Source organism: Castor canadensis, chromosome 16 (genome assembly GCF_047511655.1).
Source record: "Castor canadensis chromosome 16, mCasCan1.hap1v2, whole genome shotgun sequence".
Classification (NCBI taxonomy): Eukaryota; Metazoa; Chordata; class Mammalia; order Rodentia; family Castoridae; genus Castor; species Castor canadensis.
This window is the reverse complement of record NC_133401.1, coordinates 59,437,283-59,463,461: the sequence shown is the minus strand read 5'-3', so window position 1 is coordinate 59,463,461 and position 26,179 is coordinate 59,437,283. Positions and strand designations below refer to the sequence as shown.

At 48.7% G+C, this 26,179-nt stretch overlaps 2 protein-coding genes across 2 annotated transcripts; both read right to left on the bottom strand.

The window, feature by feature from the left end:
• Positions 1-1,346: 1,346 nt before the first annotated feature.
• On the bottom strand, positions 1,347-24,196 carry Sparc (secreted protein acidic and cysteine rich). Its single transcript, XM_020181096.2, has 10 exons — positions 24,040-24,196; positions 14,621-14,690; positions 11,836-11,898; positions 11,135-11,222; positions 9,603-9,724; positions 7,510-7,630; positions 5,724-5,857; positions 4,993-5,141; positions 2,960-3,108; positions 1,347-2,501 (listed from the first exon to the last, which is right to left on the bottom strand). The coding sequence occupies exons 2-10, from the start codon at positions 14,675-14,677 to the stop codon at positions 2,473-2,475; spliced, it is 912 nt and encodes a 303-aa protein (XP_020036685.1). The 5' UTR covers positions 14,678-14,690; positions 24,040-24,196; the 3' UTR covers positions 1,347-2,472.
• LOC109697472 (small integral membrane protein 12-like) lies at positions 11,853-14,612 on the bottom strand. The gene has a single exon (XM_020181098.2). It carries the CDS (start codon positions 13,212-13,214, stop codon positions 12,984-12,986), a length of 231 nt encoding a protein of 76 aa, XP_020036687.1. The 5' UTR covers positions 13,215-14,612; the 3' UTR covers positions 11,853-12,983.
• Positions 24,197-26,179: the final 1,983 nt, after the last annotated feature.

Here is a 26,179-nt window from a genome sequence, read left to right as displayed (position 1 = left end):
CTTGCTCATGGGACTATAGGATGACAGTGCTCAAGGTATTATAGGTACCTGACAAATGTCCAGGGAATGAATGAGCCAATACTGAAATTTACTCTCATCCATTTCTCTGCCCAGATTCCTAGAGATTATGAGACATGCTGGGCTTGCATTCCTCAGTCAGGACTAATTGCTGGTCCTTCCCTTTATATAGAAACCAAAATACAGGGTGTTCTCTTCTCTAAGGAGCTTATAGTATTTCAGTAATCTTTTTTGTTGTTACTGGTTTTTTTTTTGAGGTACAGGGGTTCAAACTCAGGGCCTTCATCTTGAGCCACCTGCCTTTTCTTGTGATGGGTTTTTCGAGATAGGATCTCATGAACTATTTGCCTGGGCTGGCTTTGAACCGCCATCCTCCTGATCTCTGCCTCCTGAGTAGCTAGGATTACAGGCGTGAGCCACCAGCGCCAGGCTGTATTTCAGTAATCTTAAAATCACTCAAAGTAAGATGAGAGTAAACAATTTCTAGGCTTGACATCTCAAGACCTGGCTATGTAGCACACTGCAATGGAACACATTTCTTGGGTCTGATTCTCCATCTCTATGGGGAGCCTCAGAACATTAACCTAAAATATCACACTAGCACCACAAATGTGCTTGAGCTTTGGAAAGGACTTTTGATGACCTAGAACTTTCTGTGATGATGGGAATGTTCCAGAGCTGCCCTATTCTGCAGGGTAACCACCAGACATGAGTGGCTATCAAACACGTTGCTAGGATAATACTACTTGATACAGTATTATTATAGTATAACTAATGTAACTAATTAATTATAATGAATAGAACTAACAGAATAACACTAGAATAATGACACTAGAATGCTGTCCCCCGACACACACGGCCCCTCTTACTCATCCTTCATTGCACCTATCATGTCTTGCAAGTTTTATTAAATTGTGCAATGATTTATTGTATCTCTTATCGAATTATACGCTCCAAAAGAGCAAAGACTGTCTGCTTTGCCATGACCCTGTCCCCAGTGCCTGGCAGGGTATCTGATATACTTAGATAATTCATAAATATTTGTTGAATTTAGGAATGAACAAATGAAAGAATAATGAAAAGAAATGGTTTCTTAGCCTCTGCTGATAATGAAGGAAAGGCCAGCCCATAAGTCATGAAATTTGTAAGTTAAATTAGCGCTCATGGGAACTGCCATTCCCCGAGTGTACATACACTGAATGTGCAAGTGTGTATACCCACGAGGGTTTGTCTTTGTGCAGTTGTGTGTACATGTACATGTCCACAGTTCTGTGTGTTGGGGCAACAAGGTACCTAAGAGTAAAACATATGCACAATCACCCAGGAAGGCAGTTTCTAAGTCATTTTTATTTTGAAAGATTTTTCAAACTCTGCACATCATGGTGAGAGCCTGTCCGATTAATAAGAAGCAGCTTTTTCATGAAATGCTTGGAGGTGAACAAGTTCTCAGCCTGTGAGATCCGACCATCCATTGACTTTGAAGTTTCTCTTGGTTAATAGAAGATGAAAAGTGGGAGGGGTCATTAAAAAGAAGAACATGCTAGAAGCCTTATGACAATCATCTAGATGTGGAAAAACTACAACCAATTCACCAACTCCACTTTTTCTGCCTTACAACTTTCTATGTCTCGCTCTTGATTCTGGCTTTCCTGCCTGAAACAGCCTCCCCGTCCCCAGAGCCTCCGAGAAGCCTGCAGTCCTCACAAGAAGTTAGGAGGGAGAAGCCCCCTGATATGTGCTGATCCACCCCTCAATTTCCTGCCCCCACCCCCACCCCGGCACTGATGGCCATAACTCCCAGAGTTTGATGTCAAAAGAAACTTCACTGGAGAGTGAAGGAGTTGATGGCAGGAACCCAGCCTTTGAGTTTACAGAGTTCCATAACAGCTCCAGAATCTTTCTCTTAGTCACAGCCCCAGGCAACCAAAACTTGCTATCTGTGGTTCTGGCTGGTGGATTCCACAGGGATCTCTCCCACCACTGGTCCTCCAGTCCCAGAAAACCCTTGTCCACACCATATGTCTATGTCCCTTTGCCCTCCTCCAGGCCACACCGGGAAGATACCCTGAAATAAAATTAACACAAAGTCTAACTTGGTGAGTATGAGATTGAAGTAGAAAAATAGAAAATCCAAAGATGCTGTGTGTGTGTCTAAGGCAGGCTTGGTTCCACCATAGCCAGAAAGATGATGGGCAGGCAGTGTTGCAAATGACAGGAGAGAGGTGGAGCTGTGAATGGGTGAGTCAAAGCCTTGAGAGTCAAGTTACAACTGAAAATGTCATGACTTGGGTTACAATTTCCATTTTTAGCACCGTTAATGTAGTCATTTAAATCTATGTTAGCACCTTATCCCCAGGCAGAACAACAAACCATCCAAACATTTTAAACTTTGGGGGAAACAGGAAGGGAGAGGTCAAATAGAGAGAATCCAGGACCTTCAGACGAGACTGTACTTTAGATCACAAGATCTTTGTCGATATCCTCTGCAAAGCAAGAAAAGAAACGTTGTTCAAAATGAGACCCCATAGCCATGAAGATATGTGTCCAGGGAGTTGCTGGATTCCCTCCATCCCAGGGACAGGGGCCAGTGACCAGCCCAAGGTCATCAGGAAGTTGGTGACAGGAATCTTGGTTTCCTATCTCTGGCTTGGCCCGGTTTCTTACACAGGCTGCCAAGTAAACTTCCTGTTTCCTCTCCATGAAAGAGGAGTTCCCAAAATAGGGCTGCACAGAGCGAAGCCTGGTGCTTGAGGTAGAGAAAGAGACATTTGGATGGACAGAGAAAGGTCTAGGTGAGTGAGCAAGGCCCTCCCCAACAAGGAGAGCACACAGGAGTCAAATAGGCAGAGTAAAGACAGGTGAGAGGACAGACAGACCCACAGTGAGCAGCCCACCACTCAGGGAATGGTGTGTCTCCCACGCCCCCATTTTAGACACTCACGCTCCTTGATGCCGAAGCAGCCGGCCCACTCTTCCAGAGCGATGTACTTGTCATTGTCCAGGTCACAGGTCTCGAAAAAGCGGGTGGTGCAGTGCTCCATGGGGATGAGAGGAGCACGCAGTGGAGCCAGCTCGGTGTGGGACAGGTACCTGCAGGGGAGAAGGGCCTGAGCTTGGAGAGTTACACACCCCAGTGTGGGCAGGTGGCAGTGTGCATGGAAGGAAACATGGTCAGTGTCAAGACCCTGGGTCTATCTATACCCAGCTCTGCCAGACCTGCAGTGGAACACAGGGTTCAGTGCTACTGCCCCACTCTGAGCTCAGTTTCCCCATCCATCAGAGAGGGGAAGAAGTTGGCCATCATTTCTAAGGACCCTTCCAGTTCTGATGTCTAAAGGGCTTGATAGCCCATTTCCTATTGGCAGAAGAGTCAGGGGACACAGAAACTTAAGATCATCAGTTAGGGGTAAGGCAAAGTCTGGCAGGAAACAACACTAGAGTTTTCTGTGAACACACACTGAAACAGCTGCAAATGCTAGGAAAGGCTCTGAAGAGAGCCCCACATGTGATAGTGCTGACTTCCCGGGAGGGTGTGGGACCGAGCTCTATGGGAGCTCTGACCTTCTGAGTTTTCCTTTCTGTGAATCATACAGCATCTGCAAGGGAAGCCCTTCTGGTCTCCCACTGCCTTCTGTCCCCCATCCTCGCTGCTGGCCTTGGCCTCCAGAGCACATGGACGTTTGTTTTCTCACATTTCCCAGACGTTTTCCTCAAGACTCTTCTCCCCAAGGGATTCCAAGGGAATATTGTGACTCCAATTATCTCTCTAACTTCCAGAACTCTCAACCCCATCCAGCTCATGGGAGGCACTGCACAATGTTTGAACTGGACACTCCCCTCCTTTGTCATACTGGTGAGAAAACGGGTTCAGGGAGAGGCAGGGGCACAGGCAAGGCCATCCATGGCTCTGGGACAGGAGGAGGAGGAGGAGGAGGTGACTCCCCTAACCAGGGTGGAGTGCTTTTCCATATGTGCAAGTTCCTTAGCCCCATCTGGAAACCTCCCTCCAAACTTCTGTGGGGCTGTGGGAGCCAGATGTTCCCCCCTGACTTTCCCCTCTCCTCCACAGTGTGACTCAGTTGGATCCCAGCCACAGTAAGAGCCTGGGAGAAAAGCAGCTGGGAGCTTCCCAGAGCCAAGGAGAGCCGGGCACCCAGGCTGCCGGCATACAGCCTGGAGACAGAGTGAGCAATAAGTATCCCAGAGAGCTGCTGCCTGGGCTCAGCTCGGTGTGCTCCCCTCTGTGTGACCATCCGCTTCTCATGATCAAAGGAAAGAGTGAAAAGGGCTCCAGGAAGGTGGTGGGCTTCCCCTGGGCTGAGCAGGGTTCTTACTCCCATCTCCACAAGAGAAGGTATTAGTGAGTGTAAGAACAGTGTCAGCTTGTATCACTGTGAAATTCCCTCCTAGGGATGTGCTGGGCACAAAGCAGACACTCAGCATGCCTGCCTACCTGCAGTGCAGCTACTTAGTGCTCCATAACTCACCTGGACAAGGGGCAGGAACCCTCAAGCCAGGGGCTTGCAAAGTCAATGTAACTGATTTGGAATTTTTTAGAAACATCCAGGGCAAGGCGGGCCCTGTTGGGATTTAGCTTCAGATGGGGTAACTGTTCATGGCTCCCCAACATTTTGTCTCCCCTGGCCCTGCACCCCTTAGAGTCTGTGTACCCTCCTACCTTACTCTCCCCCCACACTCTTGGGAACCCCATCCCCAGCCCTCACAGACCTAAGGTGTTTCCGGTTCCCATTGACTTCTGCCTCTGGCACGAAAGGATCTTACAGCATTTTTCTTATCACATCCTCATCCTTTCCCCAGTGCCATTCTGCCCAACTCCCAGGCAGACTGTGGAGCAGCAGAGGTTACCAAGAAGCTTTCTGGCCACACCTAGTGACCCTACCAGCCTTGGCCCTTTACTCCATCCACCCAGGGCCAGACCAGAGCATACCCCTGTGGTCCTGAGGCCAGTCTTACCCATCAATGGGGTGCTGGTCTAGTTGGCCGAATTGCCAGTGCACTGGGAAGATGTACATATTGTAGTTCTTCTCAAAGTCCCGGGCCAGCAGCTCCACGGGGTGGTCCCCGGCCTCCAGGCGCTTCTCATTCTCGTGAATCTTCTTCACCTGTGGGAACAGAGACACTGGGTGACAAGGGGTCCAGGGGAGGCCCCTTGGGCCAGTCAGGCCCATCCCACCTGTGACAGGAGGCCAGAGAAGGCAGATAACAGCCAAGGCTGAAGCTTCCAATGAGTGGAAGGAAGTGGCACAGATGGGGGCTGGCACCTCATTCACAGACTTGGGATACTGTCAAATGGTTCTCCATAGACCATAAGAGCCACCTGGAGAGTATGACATGTGGCTTCCTGGACCTTGTTTCACAGGGACACTGATTCAGTACTTGGGAACTGCATTTTATCAGCACCTTGAGGTGCTGATATGCCCATTTAAGTTTAACAGCCACAGGCTCAGGAGAACAAAGGAGTAGTGTTGTTTGTGTCTCTTTTGTTTAACCCTGGGCTAAAAAACTGTGAGGTCTCTTTACTGCAGGACTTCTCAGAGCCTGTGAAATACTACGGTGAGAAAGTAGTGTCCTGGGCGCAGGGAGGCATGCCCTGTGCGGGGCAGGGTATAGCTTACAGTTGGGGCCTAGTTCTAGGGATCTCGGCCAGCAGGTGCCCTGGGCTGGGCTGGAAAGAGCCCACTTACTCTCAGCTTCTGCTTCTCGGTCAGAAGGTTGTTGTCCTCATCCCTCTCATACATGGTGACCAGGACGTTCTTGAGCCAATCCCGCATGCGCAGGGGGAATTCGGTCAGCTCAGAATCCAGGCAGGGGGGGATATCTAGGGTCCAGAACACAGATGGTCAGCCTAGACCCAGACTCTCCCCATCCAAGGGCTGGCGTGCTGCCCTGCAGCTTTCCCCACTCCATGCCAGCTCCCAAGGCCACTTCAATCGGTGACCTTGGCACAATGGACCTGCCTCTCTAAGCCAGTCTCTTCCCAAGTCCATGAGCAAAGGGAACTGTTTGGGAAGTATAAAGGCATGTCTGTGGCTTGCCCATCCTTGATCTTACCTGCTGAGGGGCACAGTTCACCCTGGTGGCTCCCCCCACCCCTAATTCTGGGTGATAGGCCTAGGTGTGATCCTGGCAAAGGTCGAGCCATGCACTGAGGTCAAATATTAGGGGGTGTCTGAAGCTGCCAGACTTAGACTTAACATTTGTGTACAGGTCCAGCTTGGTATGCATTGGGGATACGAGGGCTCAGGAATGCTTAACCACCAGAACTTTCTTAAAGATCTTGTCCTTATCTTTGGAACTTAGAACCCTTAAATGTCAGACCTTGCACTTTCATCCAAGTCTACCCTTGACTGAACTCACGAGAGGTCAGTGTGGAGAGAAGGCTCCCGTTCATACCGTTCCAGCATTTAGGGCCCAGGGGCTCGAGGCCTGCTTTTCCCTATGCATGGACTTGTGGGAAGCCCTTTGTGGGTTGGGACCACCGTCAGCTGGAGGGGGGAGAGACCATCTGTATAGGAGTTGGGGCATGTGGACAACGTGCCTCACAGAACAGCAAAGGCCATTTGGTACAGGCTCTTGGATAACTCCTTATCTCACTGCCCAAGAATTTCCTACCAGCTGTTCCTCCCCCAACCCTCCTCCTCTAATCTGTACCTTCCCTTTTCACATCCTGGGCTCCATAATTAAAAGAAGAGACCGAAACCACAAAGAGAACCTTCTTTCTTGTCCTCCCCACTTTACTCCAGCCTCCATGCTGAAGCAGAGGAGTGGCTCTCCTCAGTGCCACCTGTGCCATAATATGCCAGAGACAGCATGTAGATGTTATCTTGGAGAGGGAATGGGCCTGGTCTTGGGAGTCTCCAATATTAGGGAGGGTGCCGAATGAGGCTGCTGGGATCACTAAGGGCAGACCACACCCTGACATCACTTCTCCAAACACTGGACTCCCAGGTTTCTAGAAGAAGGCAGTGATCAAATGTTGTAAGAAGGCAGATAGGAACATAACGGGGTAAAGAGCTAAGTATACGACAATAGTGTAGAAAAGAGCATAAAGGAAACCAATGGGCAGGTCCCTATTTTAAGGCATTCAAATCCAAATATTTTTTAAATACTTGGTAGGCCCAGGTCAAACATTACTTTTGCTTTACAGTATAGGAGCAGGAAAGATTTGAGTTAGCCTTGTTAGTCTTATAGGAGCACTTCCTCATCATTAGGGAAAAGAAATGTGACTGTCTTGAGGGTTAGCAGGAGGTTCCTGGAATCTTCCTTGATCTTGTGCTCCCACAATGGCTCAGACCTTTCCTGGGAGGTGTCCTGAACTCAGAGAGAGAACGAGGGAACCAACTCATAAATCATCTCACTTTACAAATGGGAACCCTGAGACTCAGAGAGGGGAAGAGATTTGTCCCAGATTACACAGCAGAGGGCTGGGGCTAGGGCTGGGAAGCTGCAAGGATCCACGAATACACTCACACTTGCAAGGCCCAATGTAGTCCAGGTGGAGCTTGTGGCCCTTCTTGGTGCCCTCCAGGGTGCACTTTGTGGCAAAGAAGTGGCAGGAAGAGTCGAAGGTCTTGTTGTCATTGCTGCACACCTGTTGGCCAAGCACAGAGCACCCCTCCTTCATTCCCAAAGCCCTTCACTGGTACCACCTTCCTTGCCCATTTCAGAGATGGAGATACTGAGGGCCAAGCAAGGTATGTGATTAGCTCAAGGTCACGCAGTGAGTTACTGGTGATACTGGGACAAGAACCCACTTTTTGGCCTCCAGTGTTCAGCCCATGTAGAGTTAGCCACCATGATCTCGGGACACAGGCATAACTGATTCAGGGCTGAAAAACACTTCAAGGACCAGTTAAAGATGGGAATGTAAGGCTGGAGATGTAGCTCAGCGGTAGAGCTCTTGCCTAGCATGCCCAAGATCTTGGGTTCCATCCCCAGCACCACACACTCACTCACTCACAGACACACACACTCACACACACTCACTCACTCACAGACACACACTCACACACTCACTCACAGACACACACTCACACACTCACTCACAGACACACACACTCACACACTAGAAGGGCAGAGATTACTATCTTTAGAAAGGCCTGCTTGTAAGGTTAATCCCTTGGCTAGGTCTAGGAACCATAAACAGTTCCCTGCTGTTGTAAATCTTCCCGCACTCGTAAGGGTGCCTAGATAAAGGTGCCCCTCTGTGTCTAGACTGCCCGAACAAGCAATATACTTCATGCTGAACACCTAATCTCCAGCTGGAGTCTGGCATTTTGGTACATGCTCGACACGGGGTGTCCATGTGACCAGTCCTGAGTTAAAACTTTGAATGCTGAGTCTCTAGTCTCTTCTTCTGGGCAGAAGTATCACTCACATGTGACTTTAGTTGGTAACTGGGGTAGAAACGCACTCTCCCTCAACAGAGGAAGAGTACACAGTTCTCTGCATGGATGCCTCCAGTCCCTGCCTGTCTTTTCCCCATGTAATCCTTAATGTCCCTATAGTAAACCTTAGCGGGGACTACAACTGAGTCATTTGAGTCCTGCTAGTGAAACTATAGCCATGGGGGGCCTAGCAGAGAAGGCTGAGTGAGAACAGAAGGAGAGGGGTCTTGTTGAAAATCCCACAGGTGAGTATTTAGTGATGCTTACACATCATGATAGTGGGAGAATTTCTGGGCATTAGTGACCAGTGGGAAGTGGAGGTGGGAGTTAGTGGGAAGAAAGAGTTAATGATGCTCAAATTTGGAGCCCAGAGGATACAGTTGCCTAGGGGGGGAGAATGAAGGAGAAGCTGTGTGGAAGATTGTGGGGATGGTGCTAGCAAAAGATTTGCTACCCTTGGCTAGATTTCAACTAGCACAATGGTTGTCAAGAGGGGTATTTCAAAAAATACTTACTTGGATGGATGGATGGATGGATGGATGATAGATGGATGAGTAGACAAATGGATGTATGTATGGATGGATGAGTGGGTGGATAGATGGACAGATGGGTGGATGGATGGGTGGGTGGATGGATGGGTGGATGGATAGTTGGATGTTGGAGATAGATCAGATAGGTTTGAGGAATAAAACAAAAAACTAGTAGCACTTACTGGGTTCTTGTTATGTACCAGGCATTATCTAATAAATACCCATAAGAACCATAGGTGTTAAAGACCATTTTTATAGCTCTATAGACACAACAGAGCTGAGACCTTAGCTAAGGTCTTAGAGCTGACAAATGATGGGGATGAGGTCTGAAGTCAACCTTTGGTCTGACTGCAGAGCCCACGTTTTTGGATGTGATGTTCTGTTTTGCTCCGGAGAACACATTCTTACCTGAGATTATACAGAGTCTGGCACAGAGCTTGGACCTCGAGGTGATGATTCAATTCTCATTAATTGCCAGGGAGATTCAGGGCCAGGCAGAGCCTCACCTCTGACTCAGCCCCACTTTCCTGCCATGACTGGATCTAGCCTGTGGACCTCTGAGACCAGAGCTGCCCTGCAGAACCCCCAAGTCCCCAGTTTTCCCGGCAGATGCTGTGTGCTGTGGGCTCAGTTCCTCAGTGTTTACCTTCTCAAACTCGCCGATGGGAGCAGGGCAGCTGGTGGGGTCCTGACACACGCACATGGGGGTATTGCTCTCATCTAGCTCGCACACCTTGCCATGTTTGCAGTGGTGGTTCTGGCAGGGGTCTGGAAGGCACAAGGGTATAGAGTCAGCCCACCCAGGCTACACATCCACCTCAGACCATCAGAGCTTTCAGCATAGTTCTTGGCTTTGGCCCCCAATCTGAGCTTTGGGCATCCACAAGTCCTACCTGCTCTTGTATTGAGCCTAGAATCTGAATTTAGGGGCACAGTTGGCTCAGACTGGGGATTAGAGGTATAGTCCAAAGTTAGGACCAGGCACCTTGGGAGCCCAGAGGCTCAGTCTGGGACTCAGAAACACAAGATACATATGGCTGCCCTGACAACTGAAGCAATGACTGTGTTCTCAGCTTTCAGTCAAACAGTTCCAATGAGGCATTTCTCAATTCTAGAACAGACTTCTAGAAGGGCTGGGAAAGTCAGCTGTTGTCAATTGTTGGAGCCAAGAAACTCCAACAAAACATACTTAAGTGTCTGTAAGGGAAAAGGGAAAGCAGGGGAGGGCCAGGCTGAACAATGGGGCCCAGCTGTGTCTGTAAACACTGGAGGAGGTGGGCACAGAGGAAGGAAGGAACATGACTCAGCAGACGCCCCTCTGCTCCAACAAAAAACTCTTTGCCCAGCTCTGTCCAACTCCTTAGTTGTCCCCTTGGGACAAGCTTACTCCATCCATTTTCTCCTGACACTTATTATTGGATATTTTCACCATCTTGATTTGGATTCCTCGTCTGCAGGTACTGAGCCAAGTCCTCTCATACTTTGTGTCACGGCTCTCCCAGTACTCTGGAGCAAGGGCCGGCCATCTTCACCACTCCCATATTAAGAAGAGAAAGGCCAGGCCGAGCAAACTGTTGTGGAGAAGCTGAGATGCAAACCTTGGTTGGTTGACTCCCAAAGTCAATGCTCTGGACTCCTTGGGTACCAATACCTCTGCCTGTGGGCTCACCCCAGAGGTCCTAGGCCATGTCTTTCCCTCTGGTACTATCTCCATGGGGGGCATTATGAGTTTTGGCAGTTCCATTGGGTGAAAATCAAATAGTCCAGTGAGTGTGGAAGTTCTTGACCTCTATTCTCAGATCTGCTCTTGTGTGGAGCTTGATCTGATACAGAAACCATGGGGGATCTTAGTGACCAAATGTGACCGGTGACCTCAGTGGCATGTGAAACCCAACTGTGGAATCAGGGCAAAGAGCTGTGAGGGGAGAAGGCCATTTCCGGCTAGGGAACTTTCCTTCCTGACAGTCACAGCATGAATGGCCTCACTATAAATAGATCTTTCCCGGAGTCCAGCTTCCAGGGGTTGTATGCCAGAATGTTCCCAGCCATCTCTCCATAGTCACAGAGGGTCCCACCCTGCATGTCCTGGGGCAAAAACCACATGTGGGCTGTTCTTAGGCCCAGTCCCAGGCAATCAAGGGCAGATTGGATGTACCAAGTCACAGGGGAGGGACCTACTTTCAGCCACCACCTCCTCTACAGTTTCCTCGGCACCATCCTCAAATTCTCCCACTTCCACCTGGACAGGGTTGGCTCCCACAGGCACCTGGGATGGAAGGGAAAGAATGAGTCAAATGGTCCCCACCCCTGCCCCAGGTCTGGAAGACAGAGAGGGAAATGCCTAGAGCTTCAGCTACTCACAGGGGATGGTGAGGGACAAGCTGGGAAGGTGAACTGAATCCAAGTCACACCACAAATGCCAGGGTGGAGAATTTAGATTTAATCTTTTATGTATTATAATTATAAGACATTTTATGAAATGTCTTATAATGCCCTGGAATTCTGTTGAGATTGGGAGGCCACCAAGGGCGTTAGGGCAAGAAGGAATACCAAGCCCCCTCCACACGCCAGGCACACCCGAGCAACTCCACCTGATTGTGCAAGGGAAGCCTATGGGTGATTTGGAAAAAAAAAAAAAAAGAAGGATGAAAACTTTCAAAGTCATGGTTCCCGACTTCAGGAGCTATAGAAGGCATGGGAAGCATTCGGGAGTATTTGGGTGATACTCAGGATTTCCATCTGTGCTGTGTGTGCACACAGGAAGGGAATGAATGCCCCATTCCAGCATGGAGGTCCACTGCACCTGTCTGTATTGCCCAGGGAAGGGACTGGCCAGAGAGGGACTGCGGCCCTAGGTTACCATGGCCTGTATCACGTACCTCGGCCACCTCAGCCACGGTTTCCTCCACGACCTCTGTCTCGTCAGGCAGAGCTTCCTGCTGCTGTTAAAAAGAGAAAGTGGGTTCAGAGAGGTCAAGGCCAGCTTCACCTCCAAAGTGGCTCTAGTGGAACACAAGCTGGGGGAGCTCAGAGCACAGCCCACTGGAGAGTCCTGGCTGTGCCTCAGGGACCACCGCATGGAGGCAGGACAAAGAAGCCACAGGTACAGGGGCAGCCCCCCGCCCCTTTTATATCATTTATATCCAAGGCTATCCAAGATTTAACTTGCAGAAGCATTTCTGTAGCTTGCAACTATAACGTGTGACAAGCATGGATTCAGACAACTCTCCTCATTTCATGACACCCAGCAGGGATGCACACTGGGAGTTATAATGGATATTAAATTGAATCTTTTAAATCTTCCCCACTGTGTGACCTTATTCTTACTGCTATTAGGCAATTGTTTGGTTTTTTGGATTCTCAGAGCTGTTTAATCATGGTTTTCAGTACTTGAAGGGTGACAATGACTCTTTTCAAGTAAATTCACCAGGCACCCTTCTTCCCTGCTCCAATGTGAATAGCCTGAGCTTCCGACAACAAAAAAATGCTTTTGATTTCCAGGGAAGCCCATTCCTGGGCTGACAACAGGATTTCAGTTAGAACGAGGATGAGGAAAAGGACTAGGCAAGGGAGCCAGGCTGACGTTTAAATTCTTCCCAGTGCAAATTGCAACTAGACATGTAGGTACCCCTCCTAAAGGAAACACCCAGATCCAGCCACTCCCACTCGAGACTGCACGGCCCCCCCGCAGGGAGACTGAAGGCCAAAGTTCATTTCATAACACTCCTCCTGTAGTGCACCCACAAATCTCGAAGTCTGAGCAGTTGTGGCCCTTGCATGACAACAGCAGCCTTCCTCTGCGGGCCCTCAGCTGCTGCTGTCTGCCTGGACATAAAGGAGCAGCCAGTTCGTGTGTGGCTGTGGGGTGTGCGAGGGGCCAGAATAAGCAGCAAAGTGAATCAGATGTGTGTTCTGGGGCTGAGATGCCATGTGCAGGACCACTCGCAGCCCTGTCGGCCACAGGGCCCTATGTCCTCCACCAATTCTTCTCCGTGTGGTTTCTGTTCAGGACAGCTTTAGGGGCAAATTACAGCTTGTCCTTAAGGCTCACCACTTGGGTATGGTCCTTGCCTAGCAGCTCATCCAGCTTGCAATCCTCCTGGCGCTGTAAGATGAGTTTTTCCTCCTCCACACGCTGGGGAGACTTTCCCCTGATGAACCATTCCAGGTGGTAACCCACAGCCCCGACCACGAAGGCCACAGGAAATGTGACATAGGGAGCATAGGTATGCACCATGGTCCAAAACACAGGCCACATGACATCTGTGGCCCAGCTGGCCCTCCTCTGCCTGGGCCTGCTCTTCACCCACTAGCCAGGGAGCATAGACAACACAGTTCCCAGCGGCCCATGGGGCAGCACCTCATGACCACTATTAGACAATTCTTTCTTGCCATATCAACTCAGAGTAGGAAGGAGTGAGGTAACTTTGAGGACCTGGCTGGCTGGAGCTGCTTCTAAAATTAATGCCAACCTTGCCAAATCTTTTGCCAAAATCTACCAGCCTGATCAATCTGGCCATTGTCTACCATTGCTCCCTCTTCCTAGAGAAGGCAGGAGGGAATACCAGATTGAAAGAAACTGCTCCTGTTGCCTGCCCCACAGTTCCTTCTCCCTGTTCTGGTGCTGGCTCCCAGATTAGTTTAGGTTAGCCATCTTGGCCCTCTGTAGCTACTGTCTGTCAGTCAAGGATTCCCACTCTCCCTTGGCCCAGAAGCAGGCCCAAGACCTGGGGCTGCCCTGTTCAAGTCCTCCCCAAGGCCTTTGATGTTAGTCTATGCCTGCGTCTCCCTCCACCAGTTTATTTGGATTGGAGTCTTTGCTTGCAACCAAATAACCTCAGAAACTAACCCATCCCTCTCTCTTGTTGCTTGATTCTCTTCTAACAAACATCATCCTCACTATATGAATTCTTCATATGAAAAAGGCCAATTCCTTCTACAGCAATTCTGCAGCCAGAAGCTCTGAGTGCTAAAAAGTTGGTCTTCAAGTTACCTAGAGGGCCAGGCACCGGTGACTTACACCTGTAATCCTAGCTACTGGGAAGGCTGAGATCAGGAGGATTGCAGTTCCAGGCTAGCTTAGGCAAATAGTTCTCAAGACCCCCATCTCCAAAATAACCAGAGCAAAATGGATTGAAGGTGTGGCTCAAGTGGTAGAATGTCTACTTTGCAAGTGTGGAGTCCTGAGTTCAAACCCCAGTCACATCAAAAAAAGAAAAAAAAAAAGAAAAGAAAAGAAAAAAAAGTTAATAGAGTTCTGTCTTCTCTGGAACCTAGTGGTTCTTATCCCAATTTTTCTCTTGAGCTTAAGAAAAAAGTATGTTTAAAAAAACGATCCTCTGCCTCCTCCTCCCCTGAGCTGCCAGATTCAGAAGCCTTGGTTTGGGTGGTAGGAGGTAATACCAAGAAGATCGGATTTTTTTTTTTTTTTTGGCACCACCAGGGTTTGAACTCTGGACTTCACGATTTGCTAGACAAGTGCTCTACCACTCAAACCAAGCACCCAGCCCTTTTTTTGCTTTAGCTATTTTTCAGATCAAATCTTGCCATTTTTTGCCTAGGGTTGGCCTCAGACTGGGATTCTTCTATGTACACCTCTCATGGAGTTGGGATTATAGGAATAGCCACCAAGCCCAGCCAATGATGGGATGTTTAGATACTTACAGAGGCTGCTAAGGCCCTCCCGGCCAGGCAGAGGAGAAAGAAGATCCAGGCCCTCATAGTGCTGGGGACTCTGCAGGAAGAAGAGAATAAGAGTAGTGAGGAAGTCAACATGTGAGCTCCTGAGATAGGCAAGGTGATTTAGATGGTGTGTTTTAAACAGTGATGAAAGATGGGGGAGCAAGGTATTTCCATTCAATACCCTCTTGATCCTGATTACATGAGGAGAAAGTTCCAGTTGAGTGCTAAGATGCCTCTAACATCACCAGCATTCAAGACCAGCCTCTGGCTCAGAGCCTCCACAGGAAACGATATGCAGCTGGAACGGAATGAAGTTGTTTTCTTTGTTCATTTTTACAGTTTCCTTCTGTTGATGACGAAGGTACCCAGAGTTCTCCATTTATGGTAATGACATGAAGTCTCCTTCCTAAATACGTTTATGTAAGTTTTTTTAAAAAACTCAGTTTAGTTTGGGCAATGATAGTCCTAGGGGTCCTTTGATCTAGAATATTCTAAGATTATTTTTCTTCCTACTCCTGGGTCTCTTCTCCTCTTCTTTCTCCTTCTCCTTTTGTTCCTCTCCCTCCTCCTCCTTACTCTCTCTGCAATGGGAGAAGTTAATGGGCAGCTGGCCTCTTGCCAGTTGGAGACAATGAGAACTGCATTTTAAAACAAAGAACAATAGAATTGAAGTGTGACCCATGGAAACCTGAAGGTGGCCACATTTTTCTGCATTCTACCCGGAAGGGACTTTACTTCTCTGGATCCTCCAGGGAAAGTACCCAGATGCTTCCATATGATGGCAAGATGTCAGCTGACACCTAGAAAGTTCCCCTGCCTTCTCTGGTCACTGCTCACAGCCAAGATCTAGACTCTAATACTCAGTACCAAAATGTCATCCCTAACAGGCCATCCAGCATGGGGACATTTTACCTCATATGCTAACTAAATGGACTTCCATTTCCAAATCGCTTTAGAAAGTTCCTCCTTATTCTGACCTAAATCTGCCTCCCTCAAACTTCTCCTAGTCTATACTGACTTTCTCTGCAGCCACACAGAACAGACTGCTTGCTCTGCCCCCAAACAATCTTGTAATTAAGGACAGGAGTGGCCTTGTCTTCTCTCTTTTGTTCCCCAAAACTTCCATATCAGGCTCATCATCCTTAGTCCCTTGCAAGACTTCTCCACTGACCAAGCATGGTGCTAGAGAGTACCCAGGCATTACGGGGGAAAAAACCCACTGGACTTGAAATTCAATACCAGGAGTTCTCATTCAACCTCAAAACTGCCCTGATGTATTGGTTAAGTCCAATGTCCTGTCTAGACCTTGATTCCCCCATCCATTAATTGAGAGGGTTAAGTAAGTGAATTTTGAGGGTGAAGATTGGGTCCTTAAAATGTTCTTACAATCACGGGTGATGCTGGGGGTATAGCTCAGTGGTAGTGTGTGCTTAGCACGTGCAAGACCCTGGGTTTGATCTCCAGCACTGAAAAAGAAAAAGATCACAAGCAGCACACGCTGATTTTGACATACCCCTCCTCTGGTATCACCCATTTTCCTTTGGATTTGAGTAGCAGGAACAGGCAGAGGGAGAGCAGGCTTAGAACAATCCTTTACTGTGCTAAACAAGACAAAAACCTAACCTCCCAGTTTCATGGAGTGTGCGTGAAATAAAACTAACAACAATTTAAAGGAAATGGGAGCTTCACAATGGTCCCAACACCAGAAGAGTCCAGTCTTCCCTTTGCTGGCAGTTTCTAGAATGTTCCCGCCTCTCACACACTTGTTTCCCCAGGCTTATATGGAAAAAAGCTCCCTTCTTGCTTACCCATCTGGAAGATACAAGTGGCTTTGGACAAATGGAACAGAAGAGAAAACACCAAGGAAGGACTTTTGGAGATTGTTGGAGGTTGAAGAGTCAAAGTGAGAGTGGCAACTAGAACAAAAGAAGTCACTCTGTCCCTCAGTCCAGGCTATAATGACAGAGAAGTCATGTCACTGGGGAAAGCCCAGCTAGGAGTGGGCATGAAATAAGCTTCAGGTTAGAGGGTCAGGAACACCGAAGCTTCCCAAGTCTGTCTCTCATCCGGGCAGAGGAAGCCATTCCTCTTGGCGCGTGAGGGCTGGCTCTCTGGCTGTCCTGCCCCCCAACTTCCTGGGCCTTTCCCAGCTGCACAGCACCCTCTGCCACCCATCCCTGGGCCTAAGTCTTGGAGCTTTGTAACTTCTAAAGCCCTTTCACGTGCACATTGTCCCTGGGAGCTTTGTGACCAACACCAGGAAGCATGGAGGGTTCTGAGTGTTACTTTCCCATGATGTATGTGAACCTGAGACAGAGGAAGCACTGGCATGGTCACACAGCACCCAGGCCCTTTCTAGAGATAGGTTTTGCCCAGTTGGGGCCAGGCCCAGAGGCTGGGGTGGGGACAGGGAGAAGTACAGACAGACTGTTCAGAACAGAGCACAAATCTTGGAGAAGGAATTCTTTAACATGGTTGAGTTTTGCCCAGTTCTACATCTCCAGTCCCTGGCCCTTTTCCTCCAGATGATGGGGACAGAGGGCAGGGGCAGCTGAACAGTCTGAATGCCTACCCACGCTCCCTACATGTGCATGAGACACCTCTGAGGTTCTCTAGCACACCACAGGCCCAAGAGGCCAGGGTCTATGCTGCCAAGCTTGTGAGGTGCAACAGTCACCCCATTCAAGTCCAGCATTTAGGACTGATCAGCTGTGATCTTCTCCAGTCACAGCTAGGCCTAGCATGCCCAGTGACCATGTAAACCAGTGATATGAAAATGTCCTCTTGCTATCTTTTCAGTGTATGATGGTGTATATTTATCCTTTTCAGAGTGTTCCCATAATCCAGCATTCCACGGATGGCTCTAGTAGGTCTTTCTGCCCCATAGTACAGATGAGAAGACTGAGACCTAGAAAGAGGAAGAAATCTGCTGAGATAGCCAATAGGGCATGAGTAGCAGCGCTAGGATAAGGACACAGGCCACACTGATGTGTTCTCTCCCTGGGCATGTTGTTTCCCTTGGCGGTCACTCCTTCTCAGGTAGTCACCTGAGTGGGGCCCAGTGGACTGAACTGGCCTGAGGTGCAGGAAAGAATAAAGAACGCAGACACCCCTTTTCCCACCCTGCCGCTACCCCCTCCTGTTCCGTACACCAAGTCCCTTCCTTTTGCCTTTATTTGCTCTGGAGAGGGCTGAAAACCCAGCCTTGGCTGCCAGCAGGACCTGAAGCTAAGGTCAGTTCTCTCTTTTTGGAAAGACTCTGGAGATGGAAAAGTACAGCCAGCCCCCCAAGCTCGCCTCCCTCCAAACATAAAGGGCCTCCTTCAGGCTCCCCCTTGACATCGGGAAATCACTGATTGTCACAAACGGGGGGAAATCTCAGAATTATAGAATCGTAGACTGTGTGACTTGGAATCCATAGACCTTAGAAGTGAACTGCAGAATCCGAGTTCAGTCATTTCTTCTCATTTAAGTGGAAAGAGTTTACGGAGGAGCACAACCCAAAGAAACTTCCTGAAACAACAAAAGTCTTCAAGACTGGCCTTGTCTGGTATGGCAGCTACTAGCTACGTGCTTACTGAACACTTGAAATGCAGCCGGTGTGAATGAGCAGCAGAACTTTTAATTAATTTTATCTCTTTTTAACTTAGATTACCATATGTGGCAATTGGCTGCCATAGTAGACTGAGTGGTTATGGACAGTAAGGCATAAAGGTAAGCTCATGGGCTCTGGAGCCTAAATGTACAGGTTCAAGTCCTGACTTTGCCACTTAACATCTGTGTGACTTTCAGAAACTGACTGCCTCTCTGGTCCTGAATCAGTTCCCCATCTGTAAAATGGAAATCACAACATACCTACCTTGAAATGGTTAGGGGTGATCTACATGACAGAACACAAGTGAAGAGGTAAACCATGCCATTTGGAAGAGCATCTTAGCATCCAAGGATCCCAGAATCTCCATCCCTCTCAAGAATCTAGTACTAAAGGGCTGGAGGTATGGCTGAAGTGGTAGTGTCTGCCTAGCAAGAGCAAGGCCCTGAGTTCAAACCCCAGTACTGCCAAAAGGAGGAAGAGGAGGAGGAGGAGGAAGAGGAGAGGGAGAAGAAAGAATCCAGTGCTTTTAGTCTGCAGGTCTAGAGGAAAGGAATGTTGGAGAGGAGCAAGGGAGACACTGCCCCTGTCGGTTTGGGAGATACCAGCTCAGCCTCTAGAGGACAGCGTGATGAAGACCAGATCCCAGGATGGCCTGTTAGTGAGAGGGTTGCTGACCCAAGCCAAGCACCTCATTCCCACAGTTGGACTTGGAAACAAGGGCTTCAAAAATCACACAAGCCCAAAGGGAGGAAAACAAGTCTGGAGGCTAACAGAGAAAGTCATGTGCCAGGCTCTCCCAGAGCCAGGACTCAGAGGCAGGGAGGAGGGCTCTGCCAGCTAAGCCAGAGAAGTGGCACTGTGGCTGATGTGTCTACACTGGTGTTCCCACTTATGCCCTGGGTCAGACACTGTCACTTTAGAGGAGGCCTCACGATGTGGAAGTCAGGGGTCCTGAGACTTGCTCCCAGCTCACTGTGCAAACAGGAAAGTCTTCTGCTCTCTAGACTTAAGCTACCCTGACCTTCTATACAGTAAGAAGGCTGTTTTAGATCAGTGGTGTTCAATTTTGTAAGGCAGAAAATCCTCTCTGTCAAAGAAGTTTTCTGCAGAAGTTTGGTGTCTTAAACAGCTGAAAACTCCTGAGTTTGTTGGAACATATGAATGTGTCTATTCAGTAAACGAGTCCAGATTTAAAAAAAATAAGGGCAGGTAAAACTAGATTGGAGTTGGGGACAAGGAGTTCTACACACTCTTACAGCTCCTGAGACACCTTGGAGCATCCGAGGTTCTCCTAGAAATAGCTAAAAGCCTTGGGCAAGGTGGTCCCTAAAATTCCTTTCAACTCTGACTTCCTGAATCAACTTGAGCAGAAGCTTTTTGGACTACCACCTCTCCATACTTGCCCCTTGACTCCCTGCTTCCACTTCTAGTATTTCTTGCTGGAAAGGAGGAAGCTAAGGGAAGCTGTGAAGACATAAGGGGTTTTAAAACCTAGGATGGGTGAGGTTCTGGAGCCATTCAGAGGCTCCAGAGTTTAAGGCTGGACTTCACCCAACAGAGATTGCACAAAGGTTCCTAAGATGCCACGTTTTGCTGTGGCTAGCCCAGACTCAGGGTGGAGTTTCAACATCCTCCTTGGCACCCTCTAGGGGACTGTTGCTGCATAGGCGTGACCACAAATGCAGGGAATAAGAAATAACCTCAAAATGCCCAGGCTGTCGCGTCCGCGAGGCCTAAGAGATCCCAAAGACAGCATGTGCGCCGCGTGGCAGTATGCCTCCACTACCGCTTCTGTGCATGTGGCAGACGTTACTGACCAATCATACTACCTTTTTGCCCAGTCAAAAGTGGCATCACATCCTGAACACAGCTCTTCTGGCAGCCACTACCAGGGGATTGCTGTTGTCTGGCCATGTGGAAGTTCTTTGCTGTGCCTCTAATTTTAGAGATAGAGAACTTGAGGCTCAGGGAGGAAAAATAACTCATTCAAGGTCACATAGCAAGTTGCTGTTCTGAGCCACACTTCCAAATGTTCAGAAATGTCTAGATGTTTACCGTGCTTTGTTTGCTTTGGATTTTTTTTTTTTTTTTGAATTGTACTACGGTTTGAATTCAGGCCCTCGTGCTTACTAGGCAGGCACTCTACCACTCCTTTTTTGTGTTGAGTATTTTTGAGATAGAGTCTTGAAAACTATTTACCCAAGGTTGGCTTTGAACCATGATCTGCCTGATCTCTACCCTCCCGAGTAGCTAGGATTATAGGCGTGAGCCAGTGGCAATCAACTTGCTTTTGTTTTCTTTAACCCATCTAAGTCTGAAATCCTAAAGGCATGACTAGCATTTAGGAATCCCTAAATGACGGGTTAACACCAAGTTTCTGGAGAGACCCGGCACTGGTTTGGATTGGTGCCTGTTCATTTCCTCCATGGCTGGAGGGGTGAGAGCAGAGCTGACCCACTGGCTAAGACATCCCCCGGCTAAGGAGGAGGCTGTTTTCTGAGTGATTCTGTTGGGTCTTTACCTGCTGGTTCTGACCGTGCATGGCCCCGGGGTTTGCTTCTGAGTGTGGAAGGGAGGGAAAGAGGGGAGGATCCAAGTTCTGCATTATAGAGGAAAGGTGGTTTCATTAGTCCCCAAGGTTGGCTGGAAGTTCATTGCCAGCCTTCCCATCTCTCATTTTAAGAGAGAGGTTGGGAAGGAAGCCAGACAGAAGCAAATGAGCAACCACTTGCTAGCCACACTTGATGGGCATTGAGCCTAATGACAAAGTCATGTGGTCTGGAATAAGGTCGGGGTGTGTGTGTGTGTGTGTGTGTGTGTGTGTGTGTGTTACCTGTCTCCTTGTTATGATTGGTTTTGTTTGACTGTGTGTGTTTGCACCTGATGGTGCGTTTGTATAGGTGACATATGGCCTGACTTGGGCATCCATCTGTTTTAACCTGCAGCAGCAGGTTAAAGTCAAGGCTTTTGTACCCATCAGATGTACGTGGGGAATTTGTGTGTGCGTGCAAGCCAGGCTTCTCTCAGGGAGAGGCACGTGAGGACTGACTGTGTGTCTCTAGGCACTTATTTTTAGCTGGCTGTGGGTGCCTGTTGGTAAAAATCAATGTTTATATGTTCATACTCTGCGTTTCCATAGGCTTGCAGACTTATCTACCAACCTAAATAACCTCAACAGATAATGTTCAACTGTTTGCTTCAGTTCTTCCCTTTCTTCCACTTTCCTTTGCTCCTTACAGCTTATTTTCAGCAGAGAAAGCTACTGTTGTGAAAAGTAGGTCCCAACGATGCTGGTTATGGAGTCTTTACAGATGAATAAGGGTTTTACAGAAGATTGTACCACCCCAAGACCCTGGCCTTCCTCTCTTGTTTCCTTTGTGAAGGGGAGGAGAGGCAGAGGGCTGTAAAAACTGCAGGCCAGCCATTCCTTTTCAGGAAACAGCACTTAGGATTCAGGTTCACAGGAGATCAGGGTTGGGAGGGTGCTTTGGAGCCCGCTAGCTCAGATTACTCCCTTTAGCAGATTGGGAAACTGAGGCCCGGAGATGGGTAGTATCCTTCCCAACACTGCACCCTGAATTACAATCCATGTATTTCTACACCCTTGGCCAATGCTCTTTTTACAGTGGAAGGAGTGACGTTCTTGGGAAATATACAACGTCCCCAAATCCAAATGAATTTAGAAAATATGATTGTTTTAAAAGTATGCCTGTTGGCACTTTCAGTAAAGAGAAGTTCTATACAAACCCCAAGTAATGGCGCTACCAGAGGGAAAAAGAGGGGGATGATTTCAGGTGCTCTTGGGATGCATAAATCCATCTGTTCTAAAAATCCCATCGCCGCGGTCTATAAAGTGTGTTAGCCATTCCATCTGCAGCATCCTCTCATTCCTCCTGGGAGGAAGCAAGCTCAGGAGAAGACCCATTAGTTCAAGATCGAACAGCACCTTCTGAGCACAGCTAGAACAAAAACCTGGGTCTTCCAGCAGCCAGTTCTGGGAGCTTATCACAGCCCTGGCTTCCCTGGGACACTGGGAGATCAGGACAGGGCCTGGAGTTTGCTGTTGCCCCTGTATTTGGGGGCAGGGTGGAGTGGGGCACATTCAGAGGAAGCCTAATGTCTCCAGTGTACCCACCCAGCCAGCAGGCTGAGTCCCTGAAAAAAAAAAAAAGGGTTACCGTGGCAACTCACATTCCTCAGAGAGTGAGTCAGCGCAGAGAGGAGCCTTTTGGTGGGTGGGACTTGGGGAAAGTTTTAAAAGTTGATTCCTTCTCTGGACAGCCCCCTCCCATCTTCCCTCCCCCTCCACTCCAGGCTTTGTCGATGTGGCAGCTAATGACCATGAGTTAACTCTCTCTTTCCCCAACCACTGCCATTGCAATGTTTCAACCTCCTGCAAATATGTGTTTGTTTCCTTCTCCCGACATCCTGCACTTGGCCATTCAGGGGATCAGGCATGGATTTGAGAATACCTTAAGCTTGAAAGACAACATCTGTTGTCTCTGCAACACACACACACACACACACACACACACGCCACTGTACACCTGATATTAAATGACTTGCAGACAGCTTGATACTGATTCAAAGGCCAATTTGTGGACTAATAAGACCTTCCTTGGAAAGTTCCAGTAGACCTCCAGCATCCCAAAGACCAGTTCTCTTACTTTACAGATTGCGAGGCTAAAGTGAAGGAAGTCTCACTTGTGTCTCCCATAAACTGTGCACCTGAAGCCTGCTGTGCTACTTGGGGTTTGCTTCTCGCCAGACCACCAGCATTCAGCACTGGGAGTTTACAGAAAACCCTGCAGAACTGCTGATGGAAACATTGTCTCTAATGCAAACATGCTGTCCTTCCCTGAGGAAAATGCATGTCTCCCTGTGCCCCTTTTGGAGAGACTCATCCCAGGGTCCCTTCCTTCAGGACACAGGAAATTCACTGGAGTTGCCATTTGAAGATGACCTAACACCCGACAGGCTATATTATTCCTTGTGCTTCTCTACACTGCGAGGTGCAGAAGGGTGCCTGGAACCCTCTCAGCCTTCCCTCTCCCTTCCCTCTTTCCAGTGCCTCCCCTCTGTCCCTGGCCCCCACTACACCCTGGGCCTGGTTGGTATCTCATATGGTGAAGGTGACTTCTGGTGAGTTCCTGTGTTGACCATCTTAGGGGCCCAGGATGGGAACAATGGCCACCTCAAGACTGGCCTGTGAGTCATTTCAGGCTGAATGGTGTGTGTGTGTGTGTGTGTGTGTGTGTGTGTGTGTGTGTGAATTAGAGGGAAAGGCACCTTCCCAAAGGTGCTGGTTAAAGGTGAAGCCTCTCCTTTGCTGTTCAGAGATCAATTTATGATTGCGCAAAGTCCCTTTGGAAACAATGTGCCTGACTCTGAAACAAATCTAAGAGATTTGTTCTGGAATAGAGAGCAAGACCAACTTAGCTGTCGGCCCTGTGGTGGCTGTGACTGGATCAGATTCCCAGTACAGGAGGCAGCTGCCACACTCATAAAGGGCAAAGGCAGACAGCCTCTGACAGCAGACAGATACAGAGGGAAACAGAGAAAAAACATTGCCCCAAAGATCTGGCATGATCATTTTCTGCAGAACTAAAAGCTAAACGCCATTAGGCTTGGGGTCGCCTTCTGAACAACAGGCAGTGGATGGGGACCACGCACTTCAGAGGGCAGCCCTGGTGGAGCTAATGGGGTGTGCATCCCAGCACAGCTCTCCTCTCTGCTGGAGATGTGGACTGGGGTTGTTGGGCAGATGCAGCTGCAGAAGGGCAAGGCCAGGAAGGGGTTTACGTACCTCAGTGGTAGGCAGGCAGCAGGCAGAGCGCTCCGGACAGTCTGAAGGTTTGCAGGAATGTGGAGGGGTTTAGAGACAGGCAACAGGAAGCCACTCAGAGCTCTGGGCTGGGTCTGACTCGCCCTCCACCCATGATCCCTCCTCCTTTTCTGTCTCCTCCTTCCCCCGGCCTGCCTCCCCCTTCTCCCCAGAGCCAAAGCTATCTCTGTCTTTTATTTCTTTCTTCCTCTCCTTGTGGAGGGCCGTCCTGACCAGACACCCTGACCTGCCTGCCTCATCTGTTCTGGGGCTGCTGCCTAAACAGACTCAAGAGTGCCAGGGCTGGATGGATCACAGGAAACACCTAGAACAGCCTTGTCCTTGTTCAGCGGGGACTGAGGCCTGCAGAGTGTGAGGAATTACCCAAGAGCCCCCTGGGATTAGAGCCAGGCCCAATGTCCTGACTTTAGGGACAGCCAGCCTTGTAAGATTCTTCTCTTACATTAGGCAATGCCAAGAAAGGCAAAGCAATTGAAGGCCAAGACTTTTCCTCAGTACAGATGAAGCAAGCTGCCACTGATGGCATCATTCTTCATGACGTGTGTGTTCTAAGAGTCCACGCTAAACACTAGCTGCGGCACAGATAAACTTCCAGCTGGGCGCCCTGTCATCAGTTAGAGCAAATGTGATGGTTAATAATACTGATAATTGTAACAATCATAACAACAGCCAGGGTTTAGGGGGACTCTAATCTTCACAACAACCCCTTGACTTAGGGATTGTTCTTATGCCATTTTAATAATGAGGACACACATACTCACAGAGACTAAGTTGTTTGCCTAAGATCACCTGGCCATAAGCACTTTAAGCCAGCTGATCCTACATTTCGATTTGGTTCATTCTCAGGGTACATAAATTGCTTCATGCAACAGGTCTTGGTTGAATATTTGTTGCATGCCTAGCCCTTTGGGAGGCACAAGCATTAATACCTGGTACTCATCCTCAAGAAGTTTTAGGGCTTACTGGATGAATGTGCCTTAGGCATACAACCACTTACTCAGTGATGTGGACTCTACAGACTATCTGGGGCTTCAGCTCAGTGAGGCTCCTTGGAAGAGGTGGACATTGTGACATAAATGGAGCTCCAATAACACAGAGAGGGAGAAGGCAGAGAACATTCTCGTGATCAACTTGTACAAGACATGGATTCCATTTCACCTGCAATCCCGTCTCTTACCATTTTCCTCCTCACCTATTCATCCCCAGCCAGACCAGCTGCCCCTCAGTTCCTCAACTGCTCCAAAGCTGTTCCCACCCCAGGCTCTTTGCACATGCTATGCCTTTGCCATAGATTCATTTCCATGTGATTTTCCTGTGCCTGGACCTATCTCATTCTTCCTCCCTCTTCTTCATGTCTGTGTTCTAATGTCACCTCCTCAGATAGGCCCTCCTTGACCACCAAACTTAAATATCTTCTTGCCGCTCTCACAGGCACAGTGCATCCCCTTGAATTGTCTTAGTTCCTTTCCACACTTGCCACCATCACAGTCATCTGTCATAAGCTCCAGGAACAAGAGTTCATGTATCTCGCTCATTGCAGTGTATGAACTGTGCCCCCACAAAAACTTGGCTTTCTGTCAGTGTTTTTTCTTTTCTTTATTATTGTACTGGGGGTACACTTTGACATTTCCAAAAGTGATTACCATATATCATAGTTGAACTCACCCCCTCTATCATCCTTTATCTCCCTCCCCCCATTCCTAGAATAGTTTTGACAGCTCTTTTCCTTTTAACAGATGAATGGACTTCCAATGCCCCATCTGGAAAAAGAGGGTTCCAGCTTAGAGCAGTGTCCAACACGGGCTCTCAAGAGACCCCCAGATCGCCCTACAATTGACTAAGTGCTTGGGCATCTGTGCTCTTCTTCAGAGAAGGTTTGTGTTCTTCCTTAAGAAGAAACTTGCCTCCAGAGGCCCCAAGGCCTCTTCCTGGCCCAACAGCCAGGAGCTCCTGACTGTTGAACACAGGGTGCCAGTAGACGTCTCAGATATCTATTGTGTCACTGGGACAGATGTGTATTTTTATAGGATTTGTTGCTATAGCTCTCAGGCAGTGTGGGAAGTAAAACTGTCTGTAGCCTTGCATTTTTCTTCATGAACTA